The sequence below is a fragment of the Chelonia mydas genome, chromosome 1, assembly GCF_015237465.2.
Source record: "Chelonia mydas isolate rCheMyd1 chromosome 1, rCheMyd1.pri.v2, whole genome shotgun sequence".
Taxonomy (NCBI): Eukaryota; Metazoa; Chordata; order Testudines; family Cheloniidae; genus Chelonia; species Chelonia mydas.
Window position 1 is genome coordinate 255,107,339 of NC_057849.1, and position 27,785 is coordinate 255,135,123.

General features: G+C 50.6%; 1 protein-coding gene across 3 annotated transcripts; it reads left to right on the forward strand.

Moving 5' to 3' along the window:
- On the forward strand, positions 1-27,639 carry MICALL1 (MICAL like 1). 3 transcript variants are annotated; one of them, XM_043543139.1, is made up of 16 exons: positions 1-147; positions 8,228-8,276; positions 12,143-12,284; positions 13,497-13,600; positions 15,968-16,104; positions 17,413-18,014; positions 18,565-18,628; positions 20,601-20,959; positions 21,271-21,749; positions 22,947-23,081; positions 23,897-24,023; positions 24,475-24,565; positions 25,077-25,150; positions 25,551-25,665; positions 26,070-26,116; positions 26,844-27,639. In XM_043543139.1, exons 3-16 carry the CDS (start codon positions 12,200-12,202, stop codon positions 26,957-26,959), a joined length of 2,535 nt encoding a protein of 844 aa, XP_043399074.1. In that variant the 5' UTR covers positions 1-147; positions 8,228-8,276; positions 12,143-12,199; the 3' UTR covers positions 26,960-27,639. The 3 variants fall into 3 exon arrangements, with proteins under 3 accessions (XP_043399074.1, XP_037737220.1, XP_043399077.1); XM_037881292.2 differs by lacking the exon at positions 1-147 and adding an exon at positions 258-752; XM_043543142.1 differs by lacking the exons at positions 1-147; positions 12,143-12,284 and adding an exon at positions 259-752.
- Positions 27,640-27,785: the final 146 nt, after the last annotated feature.

The following is a 27,785-nucleotide window of genomic DNA, read 5'->3' on the forward strand; positions in this document are numbered from 1 at the left end:
CTCAGTGCCAGGAGAGCTGGAAGCCCCCCGTGGCTAATAGCAGGCACTCAGGGAGCCCCTTGGCACATCCCCCTCCCCCCCATGGCATGCTGCGAGACCCCCGGCGTGCTCAGACAGCGGACATGCCCAGGGCCAGCTGGACACGAGGTACCGGGTGGCAATGCGGGACCCTCCCCCTTGCCCCGGGCTATGCCGAGCGCCCGGGCCCTGCCCCATGGCCGGTGCCAGGCTGGGACCCTCCCCGCCGCGGCTCGGGCCGAGGCAGAGCCGGGGCGCGGGGCTGGGCGGAGGAGCGGCGGGGACAGGTCTGAGCAGAGCCCGGCGCGGGGAGGGAGGCGCAGCCGGCGCCCGCAGGGGGTAGGAGGGAGCTGCGAGCCACGGCGGGCCACGGGGCGCAGCGGAGCCGCGGCACCGGAGCCCTGCGATCCCCGCCCCGCAGGCGGAGCCCCCTGCCCGCCGGGGCCGAGCGCAGGGAGCGGAGCCCGCAGGCCGCTCCCGGCAGCCGCCCAGGCCCGAACCGCCGCCCCGGCCGGAGAGAGCGGAGCCCTGCCCGCCCTTCATGCGGCTCCCCCCGGCGGCGGCGCCCTGACCTCCGGATCTGCCCCGATGTCGGGTCCCCGGGGCGCCCTGCAGGCCTGGTGCCGCCGCCAGTGCGAGGGCTACCCCGGCGTGGAGATCCGCGACCTCAGCAGCTCCTTCCGCGACGGCCTGGCCTTCTGCGCCATCCTGCACCGGCACCGGCCCGACCTGCTGTGAGTACCGGGGCGGGAGCGGCACCAGGCCCAGCAGCGCCGGGCTCGCCTGAGCCGCGACCCGGCCCCCGCCGGGCCGCCCGGGGGCGCCGCCCCAGCCCCTTTACGGGGCGGGGAAGACCGCACCCGGGAACCCTGAGGGACTGGGGGGACCCTGGGACAGAGGGGAAAGGCCACCGAGAAACGCCCTGGGATAGGAGAAAGGGGGCCCAGGTTCCCCCCCAGCTCCATGGGGCAGAGGTACCGGGGAGCCATCCTCATACCTGGGCTATAGGGGAGGTGTCCCTGACACCCAGATGTGCAGGGAGCTCTGGGACCCCTCCTGCCTCTGGGGTTGACAAAGGGCGTTAACGGAGTGTCTTTTAGTCCTGGGATTTAAGGAGAGTAGGGGGAGCTGGGCCAGAGGGGCAGCGCGTGGAGTGGGGTGGGATGCTTGGAGACTGGCTCCTGGGTGTTTGTGTGTGGGAGCACCTTTAAAGCATTTCCTGGACTGTAAATGCGGTTCTTTCACATTTATTGCATCTGAACAGCCGCATCCCTTGGAATTTAATACTAATAATACATTACATGTGTCTAAGGTCTTTAATCCATGGATCTGAAAACATTTTATCAACCCCATGAATTCAGCTTTGAGTATCTGTTGTTTATTACCCACATTCTACAGAGGGAGAAACTGAGGCACAGAGAGGTTATGTGACTTGCCCACATTATCCAGTCAGAGTTGGGAATAGAACGCAGAATTCTTGATTCCCAGTCCCCTGTGCTAATCACAGGACAAATTACTCTCTTATTTGAAAAAATAAATAAAAATAAAAATGAGGCTTGGGGAAGGAGCCCTAAACCCTATCTCTGGAACTGTCACTATCAAATCCTTCAGGATAATCTGACCAGGACAGTAGGAAGTAAATGGGAAGTGATGTTCCTAATACCATCCCATACCCTGTCCTCCCCAAAATGGGCCTAGACAGTATTACTGCAGCTTGTGTCTGATATGCACTATTCTGTTGGCTAAGGCATTTTTGCATTTATTTTGAAAATTCCCAGTGCTATCTCAGTCCATAAGATTCTTCCTTTCCAACAACTGTTTATAAATGCAGAGCATGTATGGACAAAGCGCTGGAGAATATGCTGTAGGAAATGATCCTGCATTGGCCAGGAATGAGGGATGGACAACTGTTACCTAACAGATGTCCTTCCTAGGCGCCTGTGATTCCGTATTTATGCATATTTTTCAGTGGAGGAGGGTTGTGTGCTGATTCAGCTTCTTCCTGGCCTGATTAAGTGCCAGGGAGGAGGGCATGCTGCTTCAGTGGGGGACTTTCTGATCTTGGGTTAGGGGAGTGCCAGGTGCAGGCTTAACTAGTATAATGCTGCGCTGAACATCAGAAACGAGTGGTGATGACAGTGGAGAATAGCCACTAGGGCTTCCCACCATGCTACTGGCTTGGAATTTAGTATTCTAAATTTTGCAGGAGGCTCTAGGGTAGAAGGGGATGGACTGACAGACAGATTAATGAGAGGGACAGAGACAGGTGAGTTTGGAAATGGTGTTGCTGGGGGTGATGCTCTCCTCCTGGAGAAACCATATAGCCAGATAGGCAGCTGAGATGATTCCCACTCCTCCCCCAAGCTGCATGCTGTGGCCAGCTCAGAAATCCACCACCTGTCTGTTCCAGTCTTTGCTGGGACTAGCGATCTGATGCTCTCCCCTTGCCCCCAGTATACACATTTCTTCTCACCCATAGGCAAGTCTCTTAAATCTGACATACTGCACTGCATGTTCCTTCCACAACCAAGGCATTTTTCTTACCACCCCAGCTGAGGTTGTTTAGCACAATAGACTCCTCTTTTGTTTAGGTGCCCTCTGGATGGCCTTCTATTCCAATAAAGATTGCTACCCAATTAACAGGAGACACTGTTTTAATATTAATGTGGCTGAGGAGCTGCAGCACACATCCTATTGCAGAACGGGCCCATGCAGTTAGGAGAAGGCACATGGGCGATGGGTATAATAGGCCCCTGGCGCTGCTGCGGCTGCTGGACCCCCAGTTGCTGGCTTTTGGGGGGAATTTTTTGATTTATTATGCCCCATGCAGGTTCCGGGGTGGCTGAGGAGGCGGTATGTGCTATCCAGCTCCCCGGGTTCATCAGTAATCTCCCTGGATCTGGCCAATGGGGGGGAAGTGGCGCTTGGGCCTCTGGCCAGCTCGGGGCTCCTCTGTCTGACGGGGGGCTGCTCTCGGGGCTCCTCCAGGTGTGTGTGGGGTGTCTCAGGGCTCCAACTGTGGGGGTGGGAGGTGCGGGCAGAAGGGGCGGAGCCGGGGCTAGCCTCCTTGAAGGGGGGCTCCATCCACCACCCATGAGAAGGCGCTATCTGAACAGGTGGGCTAGAAATCAAGTCTGTTGCCTGCCTATTTCAGGAGTCACCTGCGCAATGCTCACCGTGGGTCACTAGTGTGGAAGACGCAAACTAAAACAGGGATGAGTAGCAATTCATACCGTTTTTATTTTTGCATTTATCTTGGCAATTGAGGGGCTGAAAAGCAAACCAACAGGGCCAGCATGAAAGTGAGATACCCAAAACCCTACAGTAAGCACCCCGAAGTCATCTGAAGGCTTCCGCGTTAAGTGGAATTACCATCCCCTTAAGCAGTGGTCATTGCTCTTAAATATCAGTGGGCTCAAATCTGTTCCCTGGCAGATGTCCTAACTAAGAGCATCTCAGTTAAGTGGAGTGAACTGTATTGTAAAGACAGACCTAGGGCCTTACAAGGACATAGCAAGTTAAGGAAGAATTTTTCAAGGGGTGGTCGAAGGGTGTGTGTCATCTCCTCTGATTTCAGCCGCTTCAGCATGTCTTGATTTGGAAACTCAAGGATATGGAGTAATAAATCTCTCAGACAGCAGAGCAAAAGCATTCCCCCTGTTCTTCTAAATTGTATTTATAAAGCACCTTCAATCCTCTTGGTAATAGGATCTGGCTGGTAATTGTGAATAGCCTTCTACTACAGTTGCATGGGCTTCCAACGTGATGGGCCATTCCAGCCGCTTTCAGACAACTGTGCTGCTGCTGCTCACGCCGATTGCAACGGTGTGAACCCAAGAGACCCTGAAGTTCTGGATACACATGCATTCGTATGCTAACATGTTCCAGCTCCATGAGGGTGTGAAACAGCATATGCATGCAGCAGCTGTGCTGAGGTGGATGGCGCTCAGTCATGGAACTAGCTCCTGTGTAGTAATGCTCACCCAGCGCTCTGCTCCGTAGGGTTTCTCCTGGTTCTAGAGTGTCTCAGTTTGTGCCCCTCCTATTTATCTATCAGTTATGTGTAAAGCATCGAGTCTGTCTATTATCTGGATGCTCTTGCTGCATGGGGTATCTGCGTGTTCAGCCCAGAACAGCTGCTGTACCCCCAGGGGAGAAGTACTTGTCTTGACAAGTTCTTCCCCTTCACCTCCAAGCTGTTTGAGAAGAGGGGTGTGATGCCTTTTCATGAAATTATGCAGAGACCATAGCCTGTCTCTTGCCATTGTTGAAATTAAAGCTAGTTTCCATCCTTGCTCTCCTAAGTCCACTCAAACAAGTCCAATTAATTTGAAATTCCACAGGTAGGATCTTATTGCTGGGTGTAGATACACCATCCTGGAAAGCTTCAGGCAAACGGGACAAGACTTTTGGAAGCAAGGAGAGTCTAAAAAAAGCAATGAGAGCTGCAAGTGCTCAGCACCTTTAGAATCTGGCCCAAGATAGCTGAAGTTGGGCACCAAAACAGAGGGGTGTTAAAAAGATGAGCCTAAGCAATTTTCTGCTGGGGTACTGTGGTCTCTGGGGCTAGGCACAGGATTGGGAGTCTGGAGATGTGGGTTCTAATTCTGGTTTTGACCCTCACTGGTTTTGTGACCTTGGGCAAGTCACTCAGTTTCTCTGTGCCTGTTTTCCCCATCTGTAAAATGGGCAACAAAGGTCAGTCTCCTGGCTGAGACCTGGACTGAGATTCTGAAAATTTGGAAAAAGAAAAGGAGTACTTGTGACACCTTAGAGACTAACCAATTTATTTGAGCATAAGCTTTCGTGAGCTGCAGCTCACTTCATCGTACTCCTTTTCTTTTTGCGAATACAGACTAACACAGCTGTTACTCTGAAAATTTGGGTTCAATTTGTGGCTTTGCCACAGACTGTGAGTGTGACCTTGGGCAAGACACTTAACTTCTTTTTCCCCATCTGTAAGACTAGAATAATATATCCAGCCCTACTTCACAGGGGGCTGAGAGGATTAATTAGCTAATGCTTGGTCAGTGCTTTGAAAATCTAAAGCACAATGTAAGTATTTAGTGGGCTTCCCTTGCAGCTTGGTGAAGCAGGAAGCAGCTATGTATGTGGGAGAATGAACATCTCTTCCCATTTCCTTGCACTGCTGCCTTGCACGGAGGTTGTGGAGGGAGACTTTCAGGGTATAGACACCGAAAGAATAGGACAATGTCTGGCCTCGGCATTTTTGGTGGAGAGAGAGAAGTAGACGTACACTGAAAACGAGAGGAGAAGGAGGGACACACATAGCAACATCAGATCTGAAATATTTAGTCTGCTTCGAGTCATCGGTTCAAATCCCGGCAGGGTCAGCTCAACTATTCCTCTTTGAGAGAGGTAGATTTCTATGCAGTTTGCTGTGTGGATTTTTCAGACAGGGTCTTAAAAGCTGAAGTCCTCCCTGGTATGTGTGGCCATTAAAGAGCCCACAATGTATTTTGGAAAAATACAGGAGTTTGCTCTAGTATTTGCTGTACAAAATGCCCCCTGGCTCCCAATATTTTGTGGGCTTGTTGGCTGCTGTCCTAAACCACAGAGGCCACTACTGCTGCTGTATCTATGTAATTGGCAAAGCACTTTTGGATGAAAGATGCTATATCCATGGAAATTATGACTCCAAGTGTGTTCTGCTTTGTTCGGACTTGCTGAATCAGGGCAATCATGCTCCTGGGATGTCTTCCAGGAAACTGATTTAATAATGAGGAATGGTAATACAGATGCTTCATCAGGACAGTATTCCCATGAATCAGGTATTATGGGACTGCCTTAGGCTGATGCCAAAGTAGTGGTATGTATTTAGTGAGGTGTCAGATAGTTGTGAAATTCTAAATTCTGGTATTTCAATCCAGGAGTCGCCAAATAAAGCTAAAGGGGTGTATTTTCCGGGAGGCTTACTGATCTGCAGCACCCAAATGCACTGGAAGGCCCTACCCCAATCTGTGTTAATTATTCCCTCCCTGGGTGCTGTTGTGTGCCCCAGGGAGCAGAACTCGGGCTCCTCAGGGCCATATTATGGAGCTCTAAAAGAAGGAGTGTGAGGGACGAGAAAAGAGGGGGATGGGCTGAAACCTATCCACCATTTGTGTGCTACTTTCTCACCATGTAGATCTGAGGGAGGAGACCAAGTGGAGTATAGTGTTTGTGGAATTTATTCTCTACAATCAAAGTTGAGACCCTTCCACCCTGCCTTACTAGCAAAGCAACCTGTCTTTTCACACTCCCAATCATTGGTAACGCTCATCATCATCTTCTTTCCACATGCACACCTCACCCACCCAAGCAGAATGGGCCTGTCTGAATAAAGTGGTTTTGGGTTGGCAGAAGAGATTAGGGATAGGGGTGAAGATTATTTTGTATTTGGTCTGGCTTTGGATGCTCCTCATTGGCCAGTGCTATGATTGCTACAAACTCCACCAAAACCAGTGCTCAGTTTCCAAGCCAATCATGTACACAAGGAAAGCTAGGAAATTCAAATGACAGTTGTTATTTTTGAAAAGGGAGATACAAAGTTAACATACTCCAGTCAGCCTTCACTCTGGTCTCGTGTCACTTCTCTCGTGTTGCTGAGCTTCTTGTTTTTAAGAAAAACAGAATGAACAAAGAATTCCCAGACCAAAAAAGCCCTTTAGTTTGAGTTATGATCATAAATATTTATGGGGAAAACACCTGTACGGACCCTTGTCTTTAAAAATAAACCACACAGACCGCTGTGAGCCAGTAAATCCAAAGTTAAGGTTATGGATGATAGAAAAAAATGCCAAATATGAAAATGAAGAGTTAAAATACATCAAATAACCTTAACTCAGCCCTTGTATTCCCACATCCTCCCATTACAAGGTACAATGCTCAGCATACATGGGGATGCGGGTTGGGATGTGTGTGGACACATCTGTATGTGCCACTTGCTTGACCAGGGTCTAGCCTCCAACTCCACCGGTCTTTGGTGAGAACAGCAGCACCAGTGTTTTGCTTCTGAGCAGAGGGAAGTATATTCTTGCTGTGTCAGAGACTGTGACTGGGGTTTATTTCAGTCTCTCTCACAGATTTCCTGTGCAACCTTGGGAAAGTCACTAAGGGACTTTCTTCCATCCGTTCTCATGCTGGGAGTAGTCTTATTGCCTGTCTTTGCACTAAGCTTTGTTGTGAAGCTAAACTGGGACAGTAATGATGAGGACATTTTGTTTTCAGTGTAGCCACAACCAGTAAGATTCCTCCTGGGTTAAAGTACTAAATGTAAGTAAGAGTGGCCCATTCTGACCTTTAATTTCTGGGCTTGTGTCCTCGTCTGTAAAATGGAGATGATACTTATCTACCTCACAGGTATGCTGTGATGCTGAGTTCATTGTTTAGTGTAGAATGCTGAGATCATCAGCTGGACGGTGCTGTAACAAGCACAAAGTGATGCTGTCATTACACTTCTTATGCACACCACAGACATATGCAACTCCTATCCTATATTTTCCTCACACCAGGTACTGGAAATCTTACAACCATTTTAACCCTTTACTCTCCACACTGGTTGGGCCTCCCCGGCACAGGATATTTTAAACCCTTGCAGATAGGCTACATATATGCTCCACTGGCTATGATTTAAGTTGTCTACAGTTGCATGTGAAATGCCAGAGTATGCTATGGTTTAAAGTGTTCCCAGATGCCTAGATTCTTGTCTGAGTCAGCAAAGCATCCAGTGTTTAACATTTTATCTAGCTGCAATACTGTATTTGATTGATCATCTGCCTCAGATGGGGGCGTAGGGTGTTGGGGAGATGAGGGCAGAGTTGTTGTAGTCTGGGACACTTTTTCTGTATTTCTCCATGTTTGGGGTTTTTTTTGATACGTAATCTTAAATCTTCTACTCTATCACAGTGGGGCTTCAATACTGGCTGGAGCCTTTAGGTGCTATTGGAATACAGATGATGATGATAAAGTCTGAATTTCCTGACTTTCAGTCCTTTGTGTTTTTTCAAATAGCAAAATTCTCTTATGGTCTCTTGCCCTGTTTGCAGTCTTAAATCTACTTTAACAAAGGTTTTGTTTGTCTGGGAGTTAGGCTTTTTGTTGTTGAAATGCCCTTGTAATATTGGTTGTCCCTTGAACCTGTTTGTGGTGTCTTGCAGAGCCATTCCTCCGCTTTCTCATATCACCCCTTTGTGCTTTCTTGTTCCAGAGATTTTGATTCACTCTCCAAGGACAATGTCTACGAGAACAACCACCTGGTGAGTCCCCCTGACGCCTTGCACTGAGGGAAAGAGGGAGTTATGGATGTGGGAAATAACATGATAGAATACGCAGTGTTGGCATAATGTGCACTCGAGGGCTGGGGGATGTGGTGGGAGTCATCTGTACAAGGCAATCTGTTCACTCTGGATAAGGCAGAAGCTTATCTGGGTGAGTTAGGGGACCTAAAGTGTCTTCTTTCGCACATTCTAAGCTTCCATTAAAGAAAATATAAGCTTCTAGTTTGTCGTTGCCAAGATAACTTTCCGAGTGGGAAACCAATGTGGTGGCATCTTGACAGCTCCATTGTTTCTGCTGTTCTGAACTTTGCCAAACAGCTGAAGATTGAAGCTAACCAGAGTCTGGTTAGTTTCACAGCTGCTGTTCCCAACCTCATGGGCATCAGTGCAGCTGTCTAGATTCTTGTCAGCTTCACAGCGCTCCTTGGAAAAGCTATCATTTGCAGTAGAGGCAGGCACTGGAGTTAGTGACAGGGGAGGAAGGCCCAAAAACCAGAGGCTGAGAGTAGAGTAGAAGATCAGTGACCACATAGAATATCAGGGTTGGAAGGGACCTCAGGAGGTCATCTAGTCCAACCCCCTGCTCAAAGCAGGACCAATCCCCAATTTTTGCCCCAGATCCCTAAATGGCCCTCTCAAGGATTGAACTCACAACCCACATCTTCCCTGTCTTCCTTGCAACAGCCAGGAGGCATGGGTTGGCTTAAATTAGTGGAGACCCTCCTCCTCCACAGCAGCCAGGAGGCTCTGGAGGAGAAAGGAGAGAGAGAAAGCTCCTGTCTCTCAGCAGCTAAAGGTATGGCAGAGCGGGAGCTTCACATCTATCAGACACTAGCCAGAGGCTGACATAAAAGATGGAGCCCCTGAGCATGGTCTAGGGACAGCATCCTCATACTTCCCAGCAGCTGGTGGCAGGAGAGCTGGGTTTCTCACCAGGATGGACTTTCATGTCTTGACAAGTAAACGACTGGTAGATGTTTTCAAGTTTTGTTTGATGGGATGCACAGCAAAGGTGCTAGATACACACAAACCACAACCGGAGCGGCTCCTAGTGAAGTATCACGCTTGAGGAAGGAGCGGTTCCTGGGCTTTGGTGGCCCAAAGGGCAGTATGATCCTAGGGGAGGGACATTCCTGAGGCCAGCACAGTTTCTGGTGAAATGATGGTCCCAGAAGTGGTGTGGTGCCAGGTAGAGCCACTGCTCTAGGAGAAGACATGATCCCAGGAGAGCCCTCCGTGGAACAGGACTGAATATGGTGTCCTGGGGATGATAGTGCTTCAGTGAAGCAGTGTTCCCTCACCGCCCCTTCTCCTCCAGCGAGCCCCACTGTTTGGTGCTCACTGGGGTTGGAGAAATATGCTTATTTGTTCCCCTTTGGCCTGAGAGGTTAGTGGTGGAATGTGCTTGGATCCCCTTGTGGCTACCAAGTGAGTGTAAACAGGAATCCAGTGAGAATGGAATGGTGAGGTTGTCTGACAATATATGACATGGGAGAGAGCTGGAAAGTCAAGGAGCCATGGAACATAAGCATCACCAGGGCTCATGGGAGGCTTGGGTTCAAACAAAAACAAGTCAGAGGAGCAGCTGGGGATCCCAGGAGTTCCCCCAAAATAATCACACACTCCCATGAACTGAGCTACAACATTTGGGGTCCATTCAATCTCAGAGCTTCCCATACACTATGCTCCCACAATGGGATTCTAGCCCTGCTGTCTTCCACAGTCAGTCTGCTTAGACCCTTAGCCCTTCTGCTGTCTGGCTCTGCCTGTAGAGTATTTGTGAGCCCCTTTATGTTATCTCAGGGTTTGTTTTGCCAACCCTGGTTGAGACACTTGAATGGCAAAGTAGCAGGCCTCAGCAATCCTATCTCAGGGCAAAGATGCAGTAGGTCAGCTACAGACATCTGGGCTGCTGCCAGAGAAGCAACAGCAAGCATAGATATTTAGCTGCAGTGAGGGCAACAGCTCCCTCTGCTGGGCAAGCTTTGATGGCACCGCAGAGCCCAACCATGTCCTGTGTGCTGTGCCTCATTATTCCTGGCTGGCAGATGTCCTGTTTGACCACGAATTTATCTGTCCATGAAGGTACTTTATCTGCCCCCCATCCCAGTAGTATCTGCGCACCCTACACATAATAATAGATATATTCCCCATAACACTGCTGTGAGGCAGGGCAGTACTGTTGTCCCCATTTCGCAGAGAGGGAACGGAACCCAGGCACACACAGATTCCAGGGCTTGCCACAGGTCATACAGGCAGTCTCAAATGGGGCCAGGAATTGAACCCTCAGCGCCCATCCAGTGCCTTAACCACAAGATCATTCTTCATCTCTGGAGATGAGACTGGAATCTTGGCACGGTTCCTAGTGTGGCAAGTGCCCACCTGGCTGAAACTACTGTCCCACGTAGTACTACTGGGCCATGTTATTGGTGGGATGGTCCCTGGAGACTGAACTTCTTGCTTTCTCCCCCCTCAGGTCATAACTCTGAGGAGACTTCCTGGAAAGAGTTGGGAACATGGTAGATCAAGTACACTGGGTGGTATAGCAGGGGTGAGAGGAGAGGGGAGGGGCGATGGCTGGAGGGTCACTGAGAACAAGGGCACCTCCATCACTAACCATCCCTCCTTTTTATTTCCTCTGATGTGCGTGTCCATGAGCCTCTGTTTTCCACAGGGTGGATTTGATTTAAATCAAATTGATTTAAATCATGATTTAAATCACTAGTCAGGAAGACTCGATCTAATCATGGATTTCTACATAAAAGTACATTCTTGTTGGTTATTATAACCTTAATACATATTCTTCACAACTCAGAGATAGATGTAGGTTTCATTTTTAGAAGGTACACATTATACATTTTTAAACAGTGATTTATTTTGAAAACTTTTCAGATTAGTTTTACAGCTGTGTCAGAAAATGAATGATTGTTTGGTTATTTCATTTATCAGAAGTAATTGAAGCAGATATTTATGACGTCATTGGGAGGTGAACTATCTCCAATTCAACAGGTTAATCATTAATATTTGGAGAATTTTCTTGCCATGCTGTACTAGGAGAAGAACATCACCAGACAGACATTTAAATTGTTTTATTTAACTAAAACAACAATGTTAAGCATTGTGGATTTTTTTCTTCAACAGCAAACATAATATTTTAACAAAACAAGCATATGTCCCTTGCTTCTCACATTTATCTCCAGACTTTTTCTCCTTGTCCAGATCTATTCCACCCCCAACAATCTTCTATTCATTGAACTTTTTGAAACTTTTCACCCTTAGAGAGAGGTAAGGGATTGTCTCTGTGTACACAAATTTGCAGAGGGACAGTAGGGTTCTGGTCTGTTATTTCTCACCTCTATATATTTAAAAACATTTTTGCTGTTAACAAGCATGTTATCTCTGGAGACACAAATCCACAGTTTGAGAACTGCAAAACTAAGCATCTCTGATGGTATCTTCTAGACTGAGCACTGAGTCCCATTGGGTAGATAGAAAGATTAACCTAAATAATCTGTACAGAAGCCCCTGGAACCCCATACAACTGGGTCCCTAATCCATGAACTATTTGAACTCATTTACAAAACTTTTCTTAAACATTACATGAATATATTGTCTCATACCTTAGAATTAGAATTTATAATCCCTATTTCATGCTGAGATATCTTTGAGCTATAACATGTCTTAATTAACTATCTTTAGATAGTTTTTTTTCCTCAAAAAGCATTTTATCCAAAAAATCCAATTTTTAAAAAAAATTTTTTAAAAAATCATTGATTTTTATCCATCCTGGTTTTCCAGTGGGCTTCAGTTTTAACTCCTGTCCTCCCTCTCTGGAACTCTCACAGGCCTTTGAGTTGGCAGAGCGGGAGCTGGGGATCCCCGCCCTGCTGGATCCCAACGACATGGTCTCCATGAGGGTCCCCGATTGCCTCAGCATCATGACCTACGTGTCTCAGTATTACAACCATTTCACCAGCCCCAACCAAGGTGAGAGCTACGGCCTATCCTTCTAGCTTCCGCCCTGACCCCCTCTGTGTTATTTAAGGGAACTCAACCATGCTTTTGCAATCTCTCACTGTGGCAGTGTCATCTGTCCCTCTCTACTTGGGTAGTGAACTCATCACAGCTTCCTGTTTCCAACCCAGTGCTTCCTTTTCCAACCCAGTGCATTCCTGTGGAATGTGCCGCTTCAGGAAGTGACTGGGGAGGAGCGGGGGTGATTTGGCCTCCTTAAGTTAGCAGAAAGTATGCTTGAGTTAATCACCATTCTCATAGCCCAGCAACAGCTGGGAGGGCAAGTAGGTCTCATGGCCAGGAAGTTGGTGAGGAGAGAGCACCCAGATCTTCCCTTGTTTCCATCTTCCTTTGGGGATAGGCATCGCAGCCGCAGGTGCTGTTGTACTTCAGGGTGCCCTGGATGGTACCTGGCTCTCACTGGTCCCACTTGAACAGTGAACAAAGGGCGGAGGGAACTGGAGTGATAAGAAGCTTAGTGCCAGCTGCCCAACAGAGCATCTTTCCTGCAGGGAGCTGGGCTTCCCACTCATCCTTCCTAGCTCTACTCCCCTGATCTAGCCCCCCAGCCCATAACAGCTTATAGTAAACCTCCTCCTGTCTAATACGCACACTAGCCCTTCTCAAGAAAGACCCTGTGTCCGATCTGAGGACTCCGCCCAGGTGTTAACAGACTACAGATGCTCCCCTCCCTCCAGGTGTTAGTGAGTGTCAGCCCTGGTTGTAGTAGGGGTTTTGTCATATCCTGAGGTCTGCACTCAGGAGCGTGAGCCCCAGGGGGCTGTAATAATACTTAGCACTTACCCAGTGCTTTGCATTCTTTAAGCATTATCTAGCTGATCATCACAACACCCTGTGAGGTAGTTAAGTGGTGTTATCTCCATTTTACAGATGGGGAAATTGAGGCACAGAGGAGGTGAGTGATTTGCCCAGGGCCACAAAAGGGAGTCGTCAGAGCTGGGATTAGAATGCAGGGCTTCTTGATTGTCAGTCTTGTGGCTAATCCATTAGCCCATGCCTCTCCCTCCTTCCTGGAACAGGTACTGAGGTGTAAAAAGTGGTGAGGTCCCATCCTGGGTCACAAGGCCAGATGATTTTCCTACACCATGTGCTTTGGATGAATCATCCACTTCTGTCAGTGGCTGATTCCCCTTTTGCTCTGATTCTCTCTTTCTCTCCCTCCAGCCAGAGTCCCTCTGCCCATGAGGCACCCGGCTGCTGCCTCATCACCCCCTCTGCCAGCTCCCAAGAAGCCCGTGCCTGCAGCGGAGAGCACCCCAGCACCACAGGTACCTCACCTATTGTAGCAAGGTTAACCCCATCTTTCAACTTTCTGTGCACGGTACTCATCACTGGAGCATCTGAGTGAGCATCTGGCACAATGAGAGAAATCCAAACAGACGGTCTGTTGCATTCTCATGGCGATCGGGGGAGGTCCCGGATGACTGGAAAAAGGCTAATGTAGTGCCCGTCTTTAAAAAAGGGAAGAAGGAGGATCTGGGGAACTCCAGGCCAGTCAGCCTCACCTCAGTCCCTGGAAAAATCATGGAGCAGGTCCTCAAGGAATCAATTCTGAAGCGTTTAGAGGAGAGGAAAGTGATCAGGAACAGTCAGCATGGATTCACCAAGGGCAAGTCATGCCTGACTAATCTAATTGCCTTCTATGACGAGATAACTGGCTCTGTGGATGAGGGGAAAGCAGTGGATGTGTTATTCCTTGACTTTAGCAAAGCTTTTGATACGGTCTCCCACAGTATTCTTGCCAGCAAGTTAAAGAAGTATGGCCTGGATGAATGGACTATAAGGTGGATAGAAAGCTGGCTAGATCATTGGGCTCAGCGGGTAGTAATCAATGGTTCCATGTCTAGTTGGCAGCTGGTATCAAGCGGAGTGCCCCAAGGGTCAGTCCTGGGGCCGGTTTTGTTCAATATCTTCATTAATGATCTGGAGGATGGTGTGGATTGCACCCTCAGCAAGTTTGCAGATGACACTACACTGGGAGGAGAGGTAGATATGCTGGAGGGTAGGGATAGGATACAGAGGGACCTTGACAAATTGGAGGATTGGGCCAAAAGAAATCTGATGAGGTTCAACAAGGACAAGTGCAGAGTCCTGCACTTAGGACAGAAGAATCCCATGCAATGCTACAGACTTGGGACTGAATGGTTAGGCAACAGTTCTGCAGAAAAGGACCTAGGGGTTACAGTGGACGAGAAGCTGGATATGAGTCAACAGTGTGCCCTTGTTGCCAAGAAGGCCAATGCATTTTGGGCTGTATAAGTAGGGGCATTGCCCTCTATTCGACATTGGTGAGGCCTCATCTGGAGTACTGTGTCCAGTTTTGGGCCCCACACTACAAGAAGGATGTGGAAAAATTGGAGAGAGTCCAGTGGAGGGCAACAAAAATGATTAGGGGGCTGGAGCACATGATTTATGAGGAGAGGATGAGGGAACTGGGATTGTTTAGTCTGCAGAAGAGAAGAGTGAGGAGGGATTTGATAGCTGCTTTCAACTATCTGAAAGGGGGTTCCAAAGAGGAAGGATCTAAACTGTTCTCAGTGGTAGCAGATGACAGAACGAGGAGTAATGGTCTCAAGTTGCAGTGAGGGAGGTTTAGGTTGGATGTTAGGAAAAACATTTTCACTAGGAGGGTGGTGAAGCACTGGAATGGGTTACCTAGGGAGGTGGTGGAATCTCCTTCCTTGGAGGTTTTCAAGGTCAGGTTTGACAAAGCCCTGGCTGGGATGATTTAATTGGGGATTGGGCCTGCTTTGAGCAGGGGGTTGGACTAGATGACCTCCTGAGGTCCCTTCCAACCCTGATATTCTGTGATTCTCTGGGACATGAGAGTGAGTGAGTGTGTGTGTTTTGCTTTGTGGTGGGTTACATTGGGAGAAGGGTTCAGCTTGAGGAATTCTCTCTCTCTGGAGGTCTTGGGAATTAAATGCTGCTCACCACCTGCTTCATTCAGTGAAGAGGGGGAAGAAAGTGTAGTGTGCAATGCAAGATTGTTCTCTGAGAAGCCAAAGGTTCCTGTGTAACCCCAAGACCCTTCCCTTTGGGTATGATGGAGTAAGGACACAGTCACTGGGATGGGTGTGGGCAGGGGATTGCCCTTCCCTTCCCAAAACTCTGCCTCAGGATTCAATAGCAGGCAGGGATGTCTCTTCCCTGGGGTGGACTAGGGCTGTGACTGAAGCCCCTGAATTGGGTAGGGGTTAGAAATGTCCCTTTCACCTCTTCCCCTCCTGGATCGGGCAATGGTTAGGAAGGGTGATGAGGATGTCTGTTTTGTGCTGGGACAGGACTCAGGGAGCCTTCCTGAGGATTGGGCTGGGGGATTGGGACAGCCCTTTCTCCGGGACTGGCAGGGGGTGGGCTGCAACCTAAATGTGGGGGGTGAGATAATTGCTATTTCTTTATATTGTCCTGTTCTTCTGGGTGGGGTTACAGCCGAAGTTCAGCTGCTGAGCAGATCTCTCTTCTTTTACTGCAGTAGTGCCCGTGGCCCCAGTCAGGATTAGGACCCCATTGTGCTGAGTGTGGTACAGACGCTTTGTAAAAGATAGTCCCTGCCCCAAAGAGCTTCCATTTGAAATACACTCTGTCTCGATTGCTGCCCCTCCAGTCCGCACTCTCCTTGTGTTCTGCCTCAGGATGATGTTGCCGAAGGCTTGGCGGAGCGATCCCAGCGCAACACACTCAGCAGCACCTGCGCAGCCTGCCACCAGCACGTCCACCTGGTTCAGCGCTACCTGGCCGACGGCAAACTCTACCACCGCCAGTGCTTCAGGTAAGCCACCCCCAGGTCCAGAGCAACCCTCCATCGCTGCCCCTCAACATAGGTAAACTGTACCACCGCCAGTGCTTCAGGTAAACCACCCCCAGGCCCAGAGCAACCCCCAGACACACTGTACCACCGCCAGTGCTTCAGGTAAACCACCACCAGACGCAGAGCAACCCCCCACCCCACCCCACCCCACCCCTCAACACTGCAGGCAAACTGTACCCCCACCTGTGCTTCAGGTAAACCACCCCGAGCCCCAAATTAACCCCTCCCTGCCTGAGTTGACCTGTAGCCACAGCCAAGTGTTACCACCAGATTAACGTTGTCTGTGTGTTTGTGTGTGTCAGAACACTGACACTGAGGTGTTGGAACAGACCAGTAGGCCAGTCCAGGAGCCTGTCTGCAGCCGTGACTAATGTCAGGAGCTTTTAGAGGAAGGCAAAACAAACTCTAATACATATCCCTGTGCAATACTGTCCGATGGTAGGAAGAGGATTTCTACCTGTTGCTGTCTCATACCCTGAAGACTGAGGATTGAGACCTTGGTAACTTTACCCTACATGTTGTATCTCCAAATGTTCTCTTTAGCAACTTCTCATTCTTTATTGACTGTTTTGAGTGATTCAACTCAGTAATATCCTGCAGCCATGAGTTCCATGGGTTAATTGAGGTAAAAATAGCCTCTTTTCTCCATGTTCAAACTTTCTGCCTTTTAATTTCGTTGCATCCTCCTTCAGTCTTGAGCTTATTTCTCTAGATTTCAGCGTAAACAATGGTAAACCAGATGTCACTACAAGAGCCCTGAGTGCCCTGGCACCTAATTGATCTTACAGCCACCAGCTGCACTGAAACCAACAGGAATCAACCAGCTCAGCTCTTGTGGTAGTGAGTGCATGAGTGGGCTTTTCTTTGTGGCTCTCATTGTACATAGTAAGGACATACCAGCCCGAGCAGGGCTAACTTCCTGACTCCTGATTTGTATTACGGTAGTGCCAAGAGAGCCCTGTTCAAAAAAGTAGTGAGACAGGCCCTGCCCTGAAGAGCTTATAGTCTAACTAAATATGGCAAAAGGTGAAAGAAAGGCCAGATTATTATTCCCATTTTATAGACAATGGACAGAGGCAAAGAGAGATTGAGTGACTTGCCCAGGGAGTCTGTGGCAGAGTTGGGAACTGAACCCCGGTCTCCCAAGTCCCAGTCTAGTGCACTAACCATATGGCCATCCTTCCTCCCTCCCTCAGCCTTTTAAATCTTCCCTCTTGTAGAAGGCCCTTTCCCCACCATCTCAGGACAGTTTGTGTCTCTCGCTGGCAGGTGTAAGGAATGTTCCAGCACACTACTCCCTGGATCCTATAAGCCTGGGCCAGAGTTGGGCACTTTCGTGTGCACCCAGCACCGGGGCAAACTGGGCCTGAGTGGGAGGACGGAGTGCAGGCCCAGTCCTGACTTTCAGCACCTGGGCAAGAGGACTGAGGCTGGGGCAGCCACTGTGGGTGAGGATGTCCCCCCCTCGGAGGAGGAGGAGGAGGGGAAAGAGGACGATGTCCAAATATCCCTGGCAGTTGCGTCAAAGAGCCACCCACCAGGAGAGAAGGAGGCGGGTGCAGCGGAGAAGGGCCACGCACCCAATGGAGCAGAGACAGCAGCGTCCCCTGTCCGTGCAGAGAACGAAACGCCCCGCTCTGAGCCCTGCTCCCAAACTCCACCCAGGCCTCCTCTCCCCAGCAAACCACCAGTGCCCAGCCAGGACAAAGCCAGCCCACTGGATGGACGGCTCAAGGACACTCGTCCCACCCCCGCCCCAAGGAGGGGTGCAGACGCAGCAGCCCCGTCACCACCAAGCTCTCACCCTGTCCCTCGACCTAGATCCAACCTGCAGAGTGAGGCCTCTGAGCCAGGACCTGGCCTGGTGAACGGTAAGAAGGTGCAAGGATGTCGTCTGTGGTGGTCCCCATTTCCCCATTGCAGTGCAGCTTACGCTCAGCAAAGCCTCTGTCCCCGATAAGGCTCAGAGATGCCCTTCCCCAGCCCCTCTCAAAGTGACACCCCCAGATCTCTGATCGAACCTTGGTCTTGATTGCTGAGCCTCAATCTGCCAGCTGTCCCCAGAAGGGGCAGAGTAGTGCAGATGGGTCTGGTGCCCTAGTGGTACGCAGTATTTGGGCCTGACAGTGTCTCAATGGCGCGTTAACAGCCACTCTCCCCAGCGCTACTCCACAGCTTGCAGAAGGCGGGAGTGAGGGCAGCTGCAGGGGGTGAGTTTTGGTTAACAAGATCACCCAGGCTGGAATCTGGCCTGCGTGCTGGGGCTGACACCCCTGTGCCAAGGGGGAAAATGCTGTGGGATCTGCAGAGAGCAGGAGCAGCCAGAAGACAACAGGAAATCCATCGAGCTTTTCATCTGCTTCCTAATGGCCTTTTGGTTTTCTTACCGTGTGTCCTGTATCTTTCCCGTTGCCTGTCTAGGTAGGGTACCTGAACCCGGCCCCCCAGTCCCCAAACCAAGAGGGAGACCCACCTCCTCAGATCGGTAGGTCTTTTGGCTTGCCCTGAAACCATATAGAACAGAAGGGATTGTGCATGTGGTTAACTCATGACCTCTCCTTCCAGCCCCACCCTGCCCTGGCTGATCAGCTGGCAGTCGGGAGGGCGGGCCTTGTGGCTAAGGCCTGGGGAGACCCCAGTTCTGTTCCAGGCTGGGACTCAGTGCGGGGCTAGGGCAGTGCTTCCCAGACATTTTACTGAGCCCGCTCACCAATTCCATTTGGTCTCTTTTGCAACCCACCCATTGGGAGTGGGGGAGAATCATAGACCATTGTCCTTTGTCTCCTCCTTGCCCCACCGAGGGGGCACCAGCTACCCTCAGCAGCTCCATCTGCCCTTGCACCATGACCCTAATCCCCCAGCCCAGTGTGGAGGGGAGGCCTTGGCTGGAGAACATCCCATCCCTCACACACCCTCCAGTGGTGGTTCCTGTCCCGTGGGGCTGGACCCAACTCCCCACCCCAGATGTTGCAATTTGTGGCTCGGGGTTGCAGTCCACCCTGTCATGACAGAGGGGCAGCTGGGCCAAACCTAAGTGGGGAGCTGGCCCCAGCCCTGTAGGACAGGAGCTGCTGCTGTGGGATGAATGCAGGGCGGCTTTGCCCTCCAGCCGCCCTCTTGGGGCCTCCCCTCTGCACTGGGCCCACAACCCATGTTGAACCTTCCTGCAATCCACTGTTTGGAAACCACTGGCCTAGAGCAAGTCCCTTCTCTCCTTGTGCCAGCCTTTCCCCATCTGTACCTGGGGGGGATAGTGCAGTGTCTGCCATTCAGGAAGACTTGTAAAGCGCTTGGAGATCTTCATGTGAAAGGGGCTGTGGAAAGGCAAAGAACACATTTAGTACTCGTATCTCAATGTCTGTACTTTGGCCCGTTAACCTTTCACCCCCAATCGGGGATATTGCAGATTATGTATTCCTTACGCCATCCGATCTTAAACTGAACTTGCACCCCTTGATACTCTGTACGTTATTCCCTGATAACCAGAAACTTCTGCGCTTAAACTCTGTACTGTTCGCCTTTTTAAACATCATCTTAATAACATTTTTTAAATTTGATTGATGTATTCAGGGTTCCAAGCCACCCTGAATTGGCAACACTGAACAGCTGGGGAGGCGGAAATGCTTGGCTGCCTGGGGGAATGTTCCACTGGGGAACATTCCTGGGCAGGGGTTTCTGTTGTGTGCGTATGGCTGTAATGGTGACACTTTGCACCTATATAATGCTTTTGGTCTAAAGATCTCCAAGTGATTTGCAAAGGCTAGTCTGTATCATTGTCCCCATTTCGGAGAGAGAGAAACTGAGGCACATAACGAGTAAAAGCACCTCACCTGCTTCAGTGAGCAGTGGGGCAGTTGGGCACCTGTGACATTTTCTTGAATTGATTATTGGCTGAAAACTGATCCAGTGAACTGCCCCCACTGCATCCCCCTCCCCAACTCATTGTGTAAAGAGAAGTGACTCGTGCTGGGGGAGGGGCAATTCTCCAGCTCAGCCAGCATGCCCAAAGATCCCAATAAACAGCCCAACTGGCTGGAGCCATTTGCTTATGATCCCCACGGCCCCCAGCCATTAGCAGCATGTCCACTAAGGGTGGGAGATGGTTTAATCTTTCTTGCTGTGGTGCGAATGGGGGATGGGAGACCGTCCTCATTTCCCGGGACTGGCCAATTAATATTGTTTGCCAGACAGTGAAATCAGGGCACAGATCTCTGGTTCCCAGCCTCGTTAGTGAGGCTGGAAGGTTTGTGCTTCCCCAGCCTGTGAACCCACGCGCCCAGTCATACCCTCAACCTGTCTCTGGGGGTGAGTGCTCTGCAGAGAGAAGGCAGGGGCAGCCTTAGCCTGATGTTTTCCCCCTTATGAGCAATGTCCTACGTGGTTTGTCGTGAATTCTCTCTTCCGTGTGTCCTCCTCATCCCCTCTCCCTCCCTGGCCCCACTCTTCTCTTCATCTAGAGCTGCTGTGAGACCAAAGGACCCTCCATGGATTGCGTTGGTCCAGCCAGAACCCAAGAGGAAGCCGGCTCCTCCCCCACCAGGCAGCGGCCAGGAGACCCCCACGAGGGCTTTAGAGGAAGAGGAGGAGCAGGGGAAAGGGAGGGAAAGGGAGAGCAGATCCGCCAGCAGGGAGCCCAAAGCCTACAACCCCTTCGAGGAGGAGGAGGAGGAAGGTGCAACACCAAAGAGCACGCCAAAGCAGGATCAGAGTGAGAGCACGACAAAACCCACTCATCCCTGGTACCGCATCACCCCCACCAGCAGCCCCAAGACAAAGAAACGTCCGGCTCCACAAGCACCCAGCGCCTCCCCCCTAGGTGAGTCCCTCCCACACACTTCCGTGCCCAGAACATCCTACACAAAACTCCTGCCTCTGTCCCCTTTGGACACCAGGGATAGGCAGCCCCGGCGCTTTCACCTCTCCAGCAGGCAGGGCAAATCCTAATGTCTATGCCAGCTGGCTGGTCTCTGTGCTACCAAATCCTGCTTCCCACCCAGCCTCACAGGGTGGGGGTCTGAGGTGCCTCGCTCCTGAAGGTGCCTCTTGAAGTCTCCATCTGTGGCTGGTGTGTGTGTGTGGGTATTTGTTATTTCCCATTCCCCTCTGACCTCTCTCTTTCCTTTGTAGTTCACCACCCCATCTCCAGGCTCTCTCACTCAGAGCCATCCTCCTGCACCCCATCACCTGCCCTCAGCCTTGAGAGCATCAACTCTGAGTGTTCAGCCAAGGCTGCTGGTGATCTGGATGAGGCTTCAGTGCCCAAGAGCTCCTCCGAACCCACAGTCCATGCGCCGGCTGCTTCCAAGATCTCCTGTGCAGACACTCCGCTCACCAGTGTCTCCTCCAGTGAGAGCCCCGCAGCCCCAGCCAGCCTGTCCGCCAACTCCTCCTTCTCTTCCTCTAGTGAGCTGGCCAGCTCCAGTGGGGAGGCACAGGGGGGAGCTCAACAGACCAGCAGGAGCTTTTCTGCCAGCAATTTAAAGACCAGCCCCAGCCCACTGCCCCCCAAGCCTCCTGCTGGTGCTAGTCCCACACCCACCCTGTTGGCCTCAGACACGGGTGGAGGAGGCCCCAAGAATTCCCCATCGCCCAAGCCGCAGCTGAAGGTAGGTTGGTGCATTTCTCCTAATTCCTCCTTTTCTTCCACCCCTCCCCGTCCCTCATCACAACAATCATCCTGTCCTCCAAGGAGGCCTGGAGGAGATGCCCTTCAGTGCCCTTTGGGAGGGGAAACGCACCCTTGCCAATAGGCCTCTGGTCTTGAGCTGCTTGCTGTTTTTCCACCTCTCCACCTGGAGACATCTCCATGCTGGAGCTGAGGGTCAGGCTACCATTCTCCAACTCTCTGCTATCATATGGTGATGTCTTCACCCCAAAGCAGCTCTGGCGCCACCAAGTGGTGAGACTCTGTACTTTGGCTTTCAGTAGGAACATGCTGCTCTCGACCCATTTGTGCACCATTGTTGGCACAAAATGTGACCACCAAGAGCCAGGTCAGGCAGAGCCAGAGCTAAGATTCTCACAGTCTGGTGGGGTAAGTGCTAGGTAAATGGTAATCATGCTCTTATTCACCTGCCTCATGGTACAAATCAAAACAAATGAAAACACTGCTCAAAGCAAAATAGCTTTTCATGCTGTTTATGATTAAGCTGTGGAACTCACTGCCACATGACATTACTGAGGGAAATGACTTAGTGTGATCGCAAAAAGGATTAAATATTGATACAGGTACGAATAGTATCTGCAGTGACACTGACAAGGATAAAATGATCAGGGCTATAAATCCTTGTCTCAGGGGACATGCTAATCACTGGCTGGAGTTAGGAAGACAAACCTCCCATCATGCAGTGAGGTGCATTCTGGGGGTTTATACCTCCCTTGGAAGCATCCAAGGCTATCTGCTGTCATAGACAGGATACCAGAGTATCCAAAGGGCTGCCTACACTCTTGAATTTTGTAGCTACAGTTCCCCACCAATGCAGCTCCGGCATGGAAGCAATAGTAGAAACTGTGGTGTAGACAGGACTTGGGTGCTTTTAGCACTCTGGTATCAAACCATGCTCTGGAGCTGCATTGGTGGGGAATTACACCTGCAGAGTTTGCTCCTGTAGACAAGGGCTGGTGGACTAGCTGTCTACTCCACCATGGTAGAAGTGGGGATAGTGGCTTAGCTGGACCATTGCTCTGCTCCAGTATGGTAGTTCTTGTGAGAGGTCGTTTGCTCAGTGTTCATAACCTGCCTGGGATCTGCTTTCTTGCTCTCTCCTGGGCACCAAATCATCTTCTTGATTTTTTCCCCCCAGTCTTCATGCAAAGAGAATCCCTTCAACCGGAAGTCGTCACCTGTCACCTCCCCCTCGGCACAGAAACCCCCAAAAGGATCCAAGCCAGCGCGCCCTCCTGCACCAGGACATGGCTTCCCGCTGATCAAACGCAAGGTAAAGGGGACGGAGAAGCACAGGGGCAAATGTCACCTCCGCACTGTCTGCTGGGACTGCAGCTCTGCTTGCTGAACCCCCATTTCCTTTCCTAGCTTCCAGCAGCGGGAGGGATGTGTGGCTGGCTGTTGAGGGATCTGCAGGATGGGTGGAGAGCCCCCTTGTGCGCACACACTGCCTAGAAGGCTCTTCAGAGGGGTGTACATTGACTTGCATCAGTAGTGGCTCCCTTTGGGAGCTGCAGGTTGGCCAGACTGCCTAGAACCAGCCACCCAGGGCCTGACTTTGACTCCCACTCTCTTCTCCCCGCCACTTGGGGAAGGAAATGGTCTCTCCAGTCCCTGCCCCAGGCATGTCCTGATTCACCGTATGGCACAGCAATTGCCAGACCTCAGGAGGGAGTTATCTGAACAAGAGGGGTGTGCTGAACGAGGGGGGTAAAGGGTATCCACACCACTCCCCCAAGATCACTGGGGGCCAGTTTGAGCTGTCGATGGAGAGAGATTTTAATGCTTGGGCTGCAAGTGCATCTTCCTCCAGCAGTGCCATTAGTGTGTGTGTGATGGAGCAGGGTGGTTTCCCCCAGGAGATGTTTGATTTTTTCGGATGCTGTGTTAGTCCTGTGGGAGGGAGTTGGTCACTCCCATTGCTCTCCCTCCTCCCCAGAAGAGTGCTAGTTTTCCCTGCTCTTTCCACTGCCCGTCAGGGAGTGCGTTGGGGTCCCCAGGCAGGATGCTGGAGCAGATGGGTCAAGGGCTGCCCAGGGAAAGCAGCTGCCCATAGCAATGGGTGTTCCTGTTTGTGTGGTTTGGTAGGTCCAAGCGGATCAGTATGTCCCAGTGGAGGATATTTATGGAGAGATGGACACCATTGAGCAGCGGCTGGACGAGCTGGAGCACCGAGGGGTGGAACTGGAGGAGAAACTCCGTAGTGTCGAGAATGGTAACGTGGATTGTACCAACTGTGGGGGTTGGGTGGGGATGGGGGAGGGGAAGAGAATATGTGTCATAGAGGATAGGGAATTTTAAGATGTAAGGGCTGTACCACCCATTATAGGGGGGAATGAGGAAGGAGAAGTAGTGGTAATATGCTCTCTGTTTAAGGTTAGGGTGATGAAGGATCAAGGGAGTTGAGTGGGGGAAGGGTGGGGCCATGCCAACTGGCTTGGGCTATGAGGAAAATGGATCAGAACCATCACTTCTCCATGGGAGGCTGAGAACTGTTTAATTCACTCCACTTCTCATGTGTTCAGGAGCTGGATGAGGTCAGGTTGATTATAAGTGAATCTCTCCCTCCCCAGCGTGGCAGAGCCTGCCTTGGCCTGCTGCGTTGTGTGGGCAGAAGGCCCTGAGGAACGTATCTGAATTCTTTCTCTGCCTGGTTTGACTGGCAGACAGCCCCGAGGACAGCCTGCTGGTGGACTGGTTCAAGCTCATCCATGAGAAGCACATGCTGGTGCGCCGTGAGTCTGAGCTCATCTACATGTGAGTAGGGGGAACGCACTGACATGCTGCCTCCAAAGCTGGGGAGGACGGAAGAGCTCCCTATTCCCACCTGAGATGCTTTACCAGAGGGCCCTGGTAGGCTTCCTGGTCAAGGGGTGGGGCTAGAGATCTATGAAGACATTTGACTCTTTGTCCAAGAGTACTTGGAACTCCCCGGAGACTGGAGCTGCAAGAGCTGTGGGCTTCCCTATAGCCAGTGCTCCTGCAGTGTTCCCCACTGCACCTCCTTCTGTAAGAGCCTGTGAGCTCTCTATAGCCACCATGCCTACATCAGTCTTTACTGGATGAGGCTGGGGCTAGCATTGCTGAGAGTACAGCCAAGGCTCCTGCCCTTTCACTGCAAGTCTCTTGATGGGTAAGGCTAAGGTCACGGTTGTTACTTTCAAACCTGACCCCATAGAGATCGCTTCCCAGAGAGGACATCTGCTTTCCGGAGGGATCTCTCTGAGCCTTGCAATGGGTTTTTGATGGTGTTTCTCTTTCTTTGCAGTTATAAGCAGCAGAACTTGGAGCAGCGTCAGGCTGATGTAGAGTATGAACTGCGGTGCCTTCTCAATAAGCCGGGTAAATCTCTTAGTACTGGTGAAACACCACCCTGAGCAGGTTCTCTGTCCCCCCAATGCCCATTATACCTTCAGTCATGGCTAGTCCCTGGGTAAAAAGGACCAAATGAGACTTGCCTTTGATGGATATTAATACTCCTCCTTAACTGGCTGCAGGGTGGCTATTGAGTAACGAGGCAGTCCCTCCCCGCACCAATTCCTGAGCATGCTGTCTAGGCTGTATTCCCAGTCCCTGCATTGAGAGGCCATCATTCTAACCTCGTATAGAGGTCCACAGAGTCATCTGCTAGGCTCAGGACAGGAATCAAACCCAGGTCTCTTGTATGGCACTCCAGACCCCTGAGCTCCTTGCCCAAGGGAAACTTAGTCATTTAACTCCCTGTCTTTTCTGGGGTGGGTAGCTAAGGACTGGACGGATGACGACCGAGAGAGGGAGACGGTGCTAATGCAGGAGCTGGTCACCATTATTGAACAACGTAATGCCATTGTCAACTGCCTGGACGAGGACCGGCAGAGGTAACATGGTGGAAAGGGGGAGATCTGGCCAAAACCCGGCTGCCTTTACTGCCCTGTCTAAGTGACACAGTGGAGAAGGTGGTGCAGCCCACCTGTATGGGGTGAACGTGTACTGTGTAATGCAACACCACGAGGCCACTGTTACTGACAGAACTTCCGGAGGGTCCCCCATTCCTTGTTCCTGTGAATCAATGCTACTGACTTGTGGGGATGGTGTCTGTGTATCTCTGGATGATGTCTGTCCTGGTATGTGTATATGGGGAATATGTCATAACTGTAGCAAGGGATTATGGGATACCAATGACCATAGTGGTCATAAGCAGTGGGGAGCTCTTCTCTTCCAACAGTGTTGTGGCTGTTGTCCTCAGAGTGGAATCTCAACAGTTTCCCACTGTTTCTTTCAGAGAGGAAGAGGAGGATAAATTGTTGGAAGCCATGATTAAAAAGAAAGGTAAGAAAGTGAATGGGAGCCTCATTCCAATACCGGAGGACTTCAGAGTCCTGGCGGCTCTCTCTCGCTCCCAAGGAGAGGGCAGAAGAATAAAGGGCATTAGTATAAATGCACATGAACATGTGTATGTGTTGAGAGATTTATTCTATTCTATATAGGTTCTTATATCACACCCACCACTTCTGAGCATCTTCCACAAACGCATTATGTAATCTGACTAGCCCCTGTCACGTTTTCCCCCCTCCTCCTCTTCCCAGAGGGAGAAGTGTGTGCAGGGGAGTGTGTTAGAATGTATAGATAATATACACACACGTTGGTATGTGTTTATGTTAGAGAAGGCAAAGTCAAAGAAATGTGCTTTGCACTTGGAGCAGAAGGTGGTGAGGTTTGTGTTGGTCCTCAGTTCCTGTGGGAGTTCATTCCACAGTCTGAGAACAGCTCCTGAGAAAGTTCTGTCTCCTGTGTCTAATCTCAGGAACCTGCAGTGAAAGTGTAAGTGTGGGTATGTCTCCCTCTCTAATCTCAGTGACCTGCCCAGAATGTGTGTGTGTTTTCATTCAGGCACTGGTGGCTCACACAGATACATGCATCAAGTCGCTTAGCCCCAGTCTGCATACATCACACAGGTGGGGGCATGTGTCTATTGAGTGTATAGGCACCCGTACGCATGCATCACTCCTGGGCTCTGTCCTTTAGAAAATAACCTCTCCCTGCAACTCTTCTTCAGAATTTCACAAGGAAACTGAGGGCAAGAAGAAAGGAAAGTTCAAGCCCATGAAGGTGCTGAAGCTGCTTGGCAATAAACATGAATCAAAGAGCAAGTCACCCAAGGAGAAAAGCTAGAGCAGGAGCAAGCCAGAAGCAAGGATGGATGCACTGCTGTCCGACTGCATCAGCCCTCCCTGTGGCTGGCTGGATACCTGCCACTGGGGCTTCTGCCTCCCACTCCTTTCCAGAAGCTGTCTCTCCCCTCTCGTCAACCCCCACAGGCCAACCCTGATTTCTCCCAGGGAAACTCAGCTTTCAGCCACAGATGTGGAGTTGCCCAAAAAAGAGGAGACATGGCGAATCTGATCAACAGTACTCCCCCTTCCTAAGGCTGTGGGGAGCCTGATCAGAGGAGCAAAGTTACTATCCACAAGCTTTGGGGAGTTGGGAGGAGGTGAAATAGCTTTAGGAGACATTACCCAGTTGTGTTTGTTATTATTATTATTTTATTATTAACTGTCTGAGCAGTAAGTAAAGGATTTTGGTGTTTGTGGGAAACTTGCACTAATCGCCCCGTCCCTCACTCTAACTGTGATAGTCACATGTGCCTCGTACTCTCTGCCTTGGGGGACTGTACACAGTTCTCCCTCCCCAACCTCCAGTTCTTTCCCTTGCAGTCAGAATTCCCACTCTTAACTTTTGTAAAAGACTCTGGGGTTTATAAGAAGGATTATTTTATTGGCTCTAAATTCACACTGAAAAACTAAACGAAAATGAAAGAACCCCCCCAAAACTTTCCATGCCTCAAGTTCCTTCAAAAAAAAAAAAAAAAAAGTCACCACTCTCCTGTTTGTGGAGAGATTCCCCTCTCCCGACGACACGCGCCCCACGAGCTTCAGGGCTGGGCGGTATCAATGACAGGGCCAGGCGGAACGGCTAAGGAAAAGGGATTATGGGGAGT

Coding starts and splice junctions, on each gene's coding strand:
- MICALL1 (XM_037881292.2), top strand. CDS start 607: ATGTCGGGTCCCCGGGGCGCCCTGCAGGCCTGGTGCCGCCGCCAGTGC. Junction 13,601..15,967: donor AGAGCACCCCAGCACCACAG/GTACCTCACCTA, acceptor GTTCTGCCTCAG/GATGATGTTGCCGAAGGCTT. Junction 24,024..24,474: donor ACTCCGTAGTGTCGAGAATG/GTAACGTGGATT, acceptor TTTGACTGGCAG/ACAGCCCCGAGGACAGCCTG.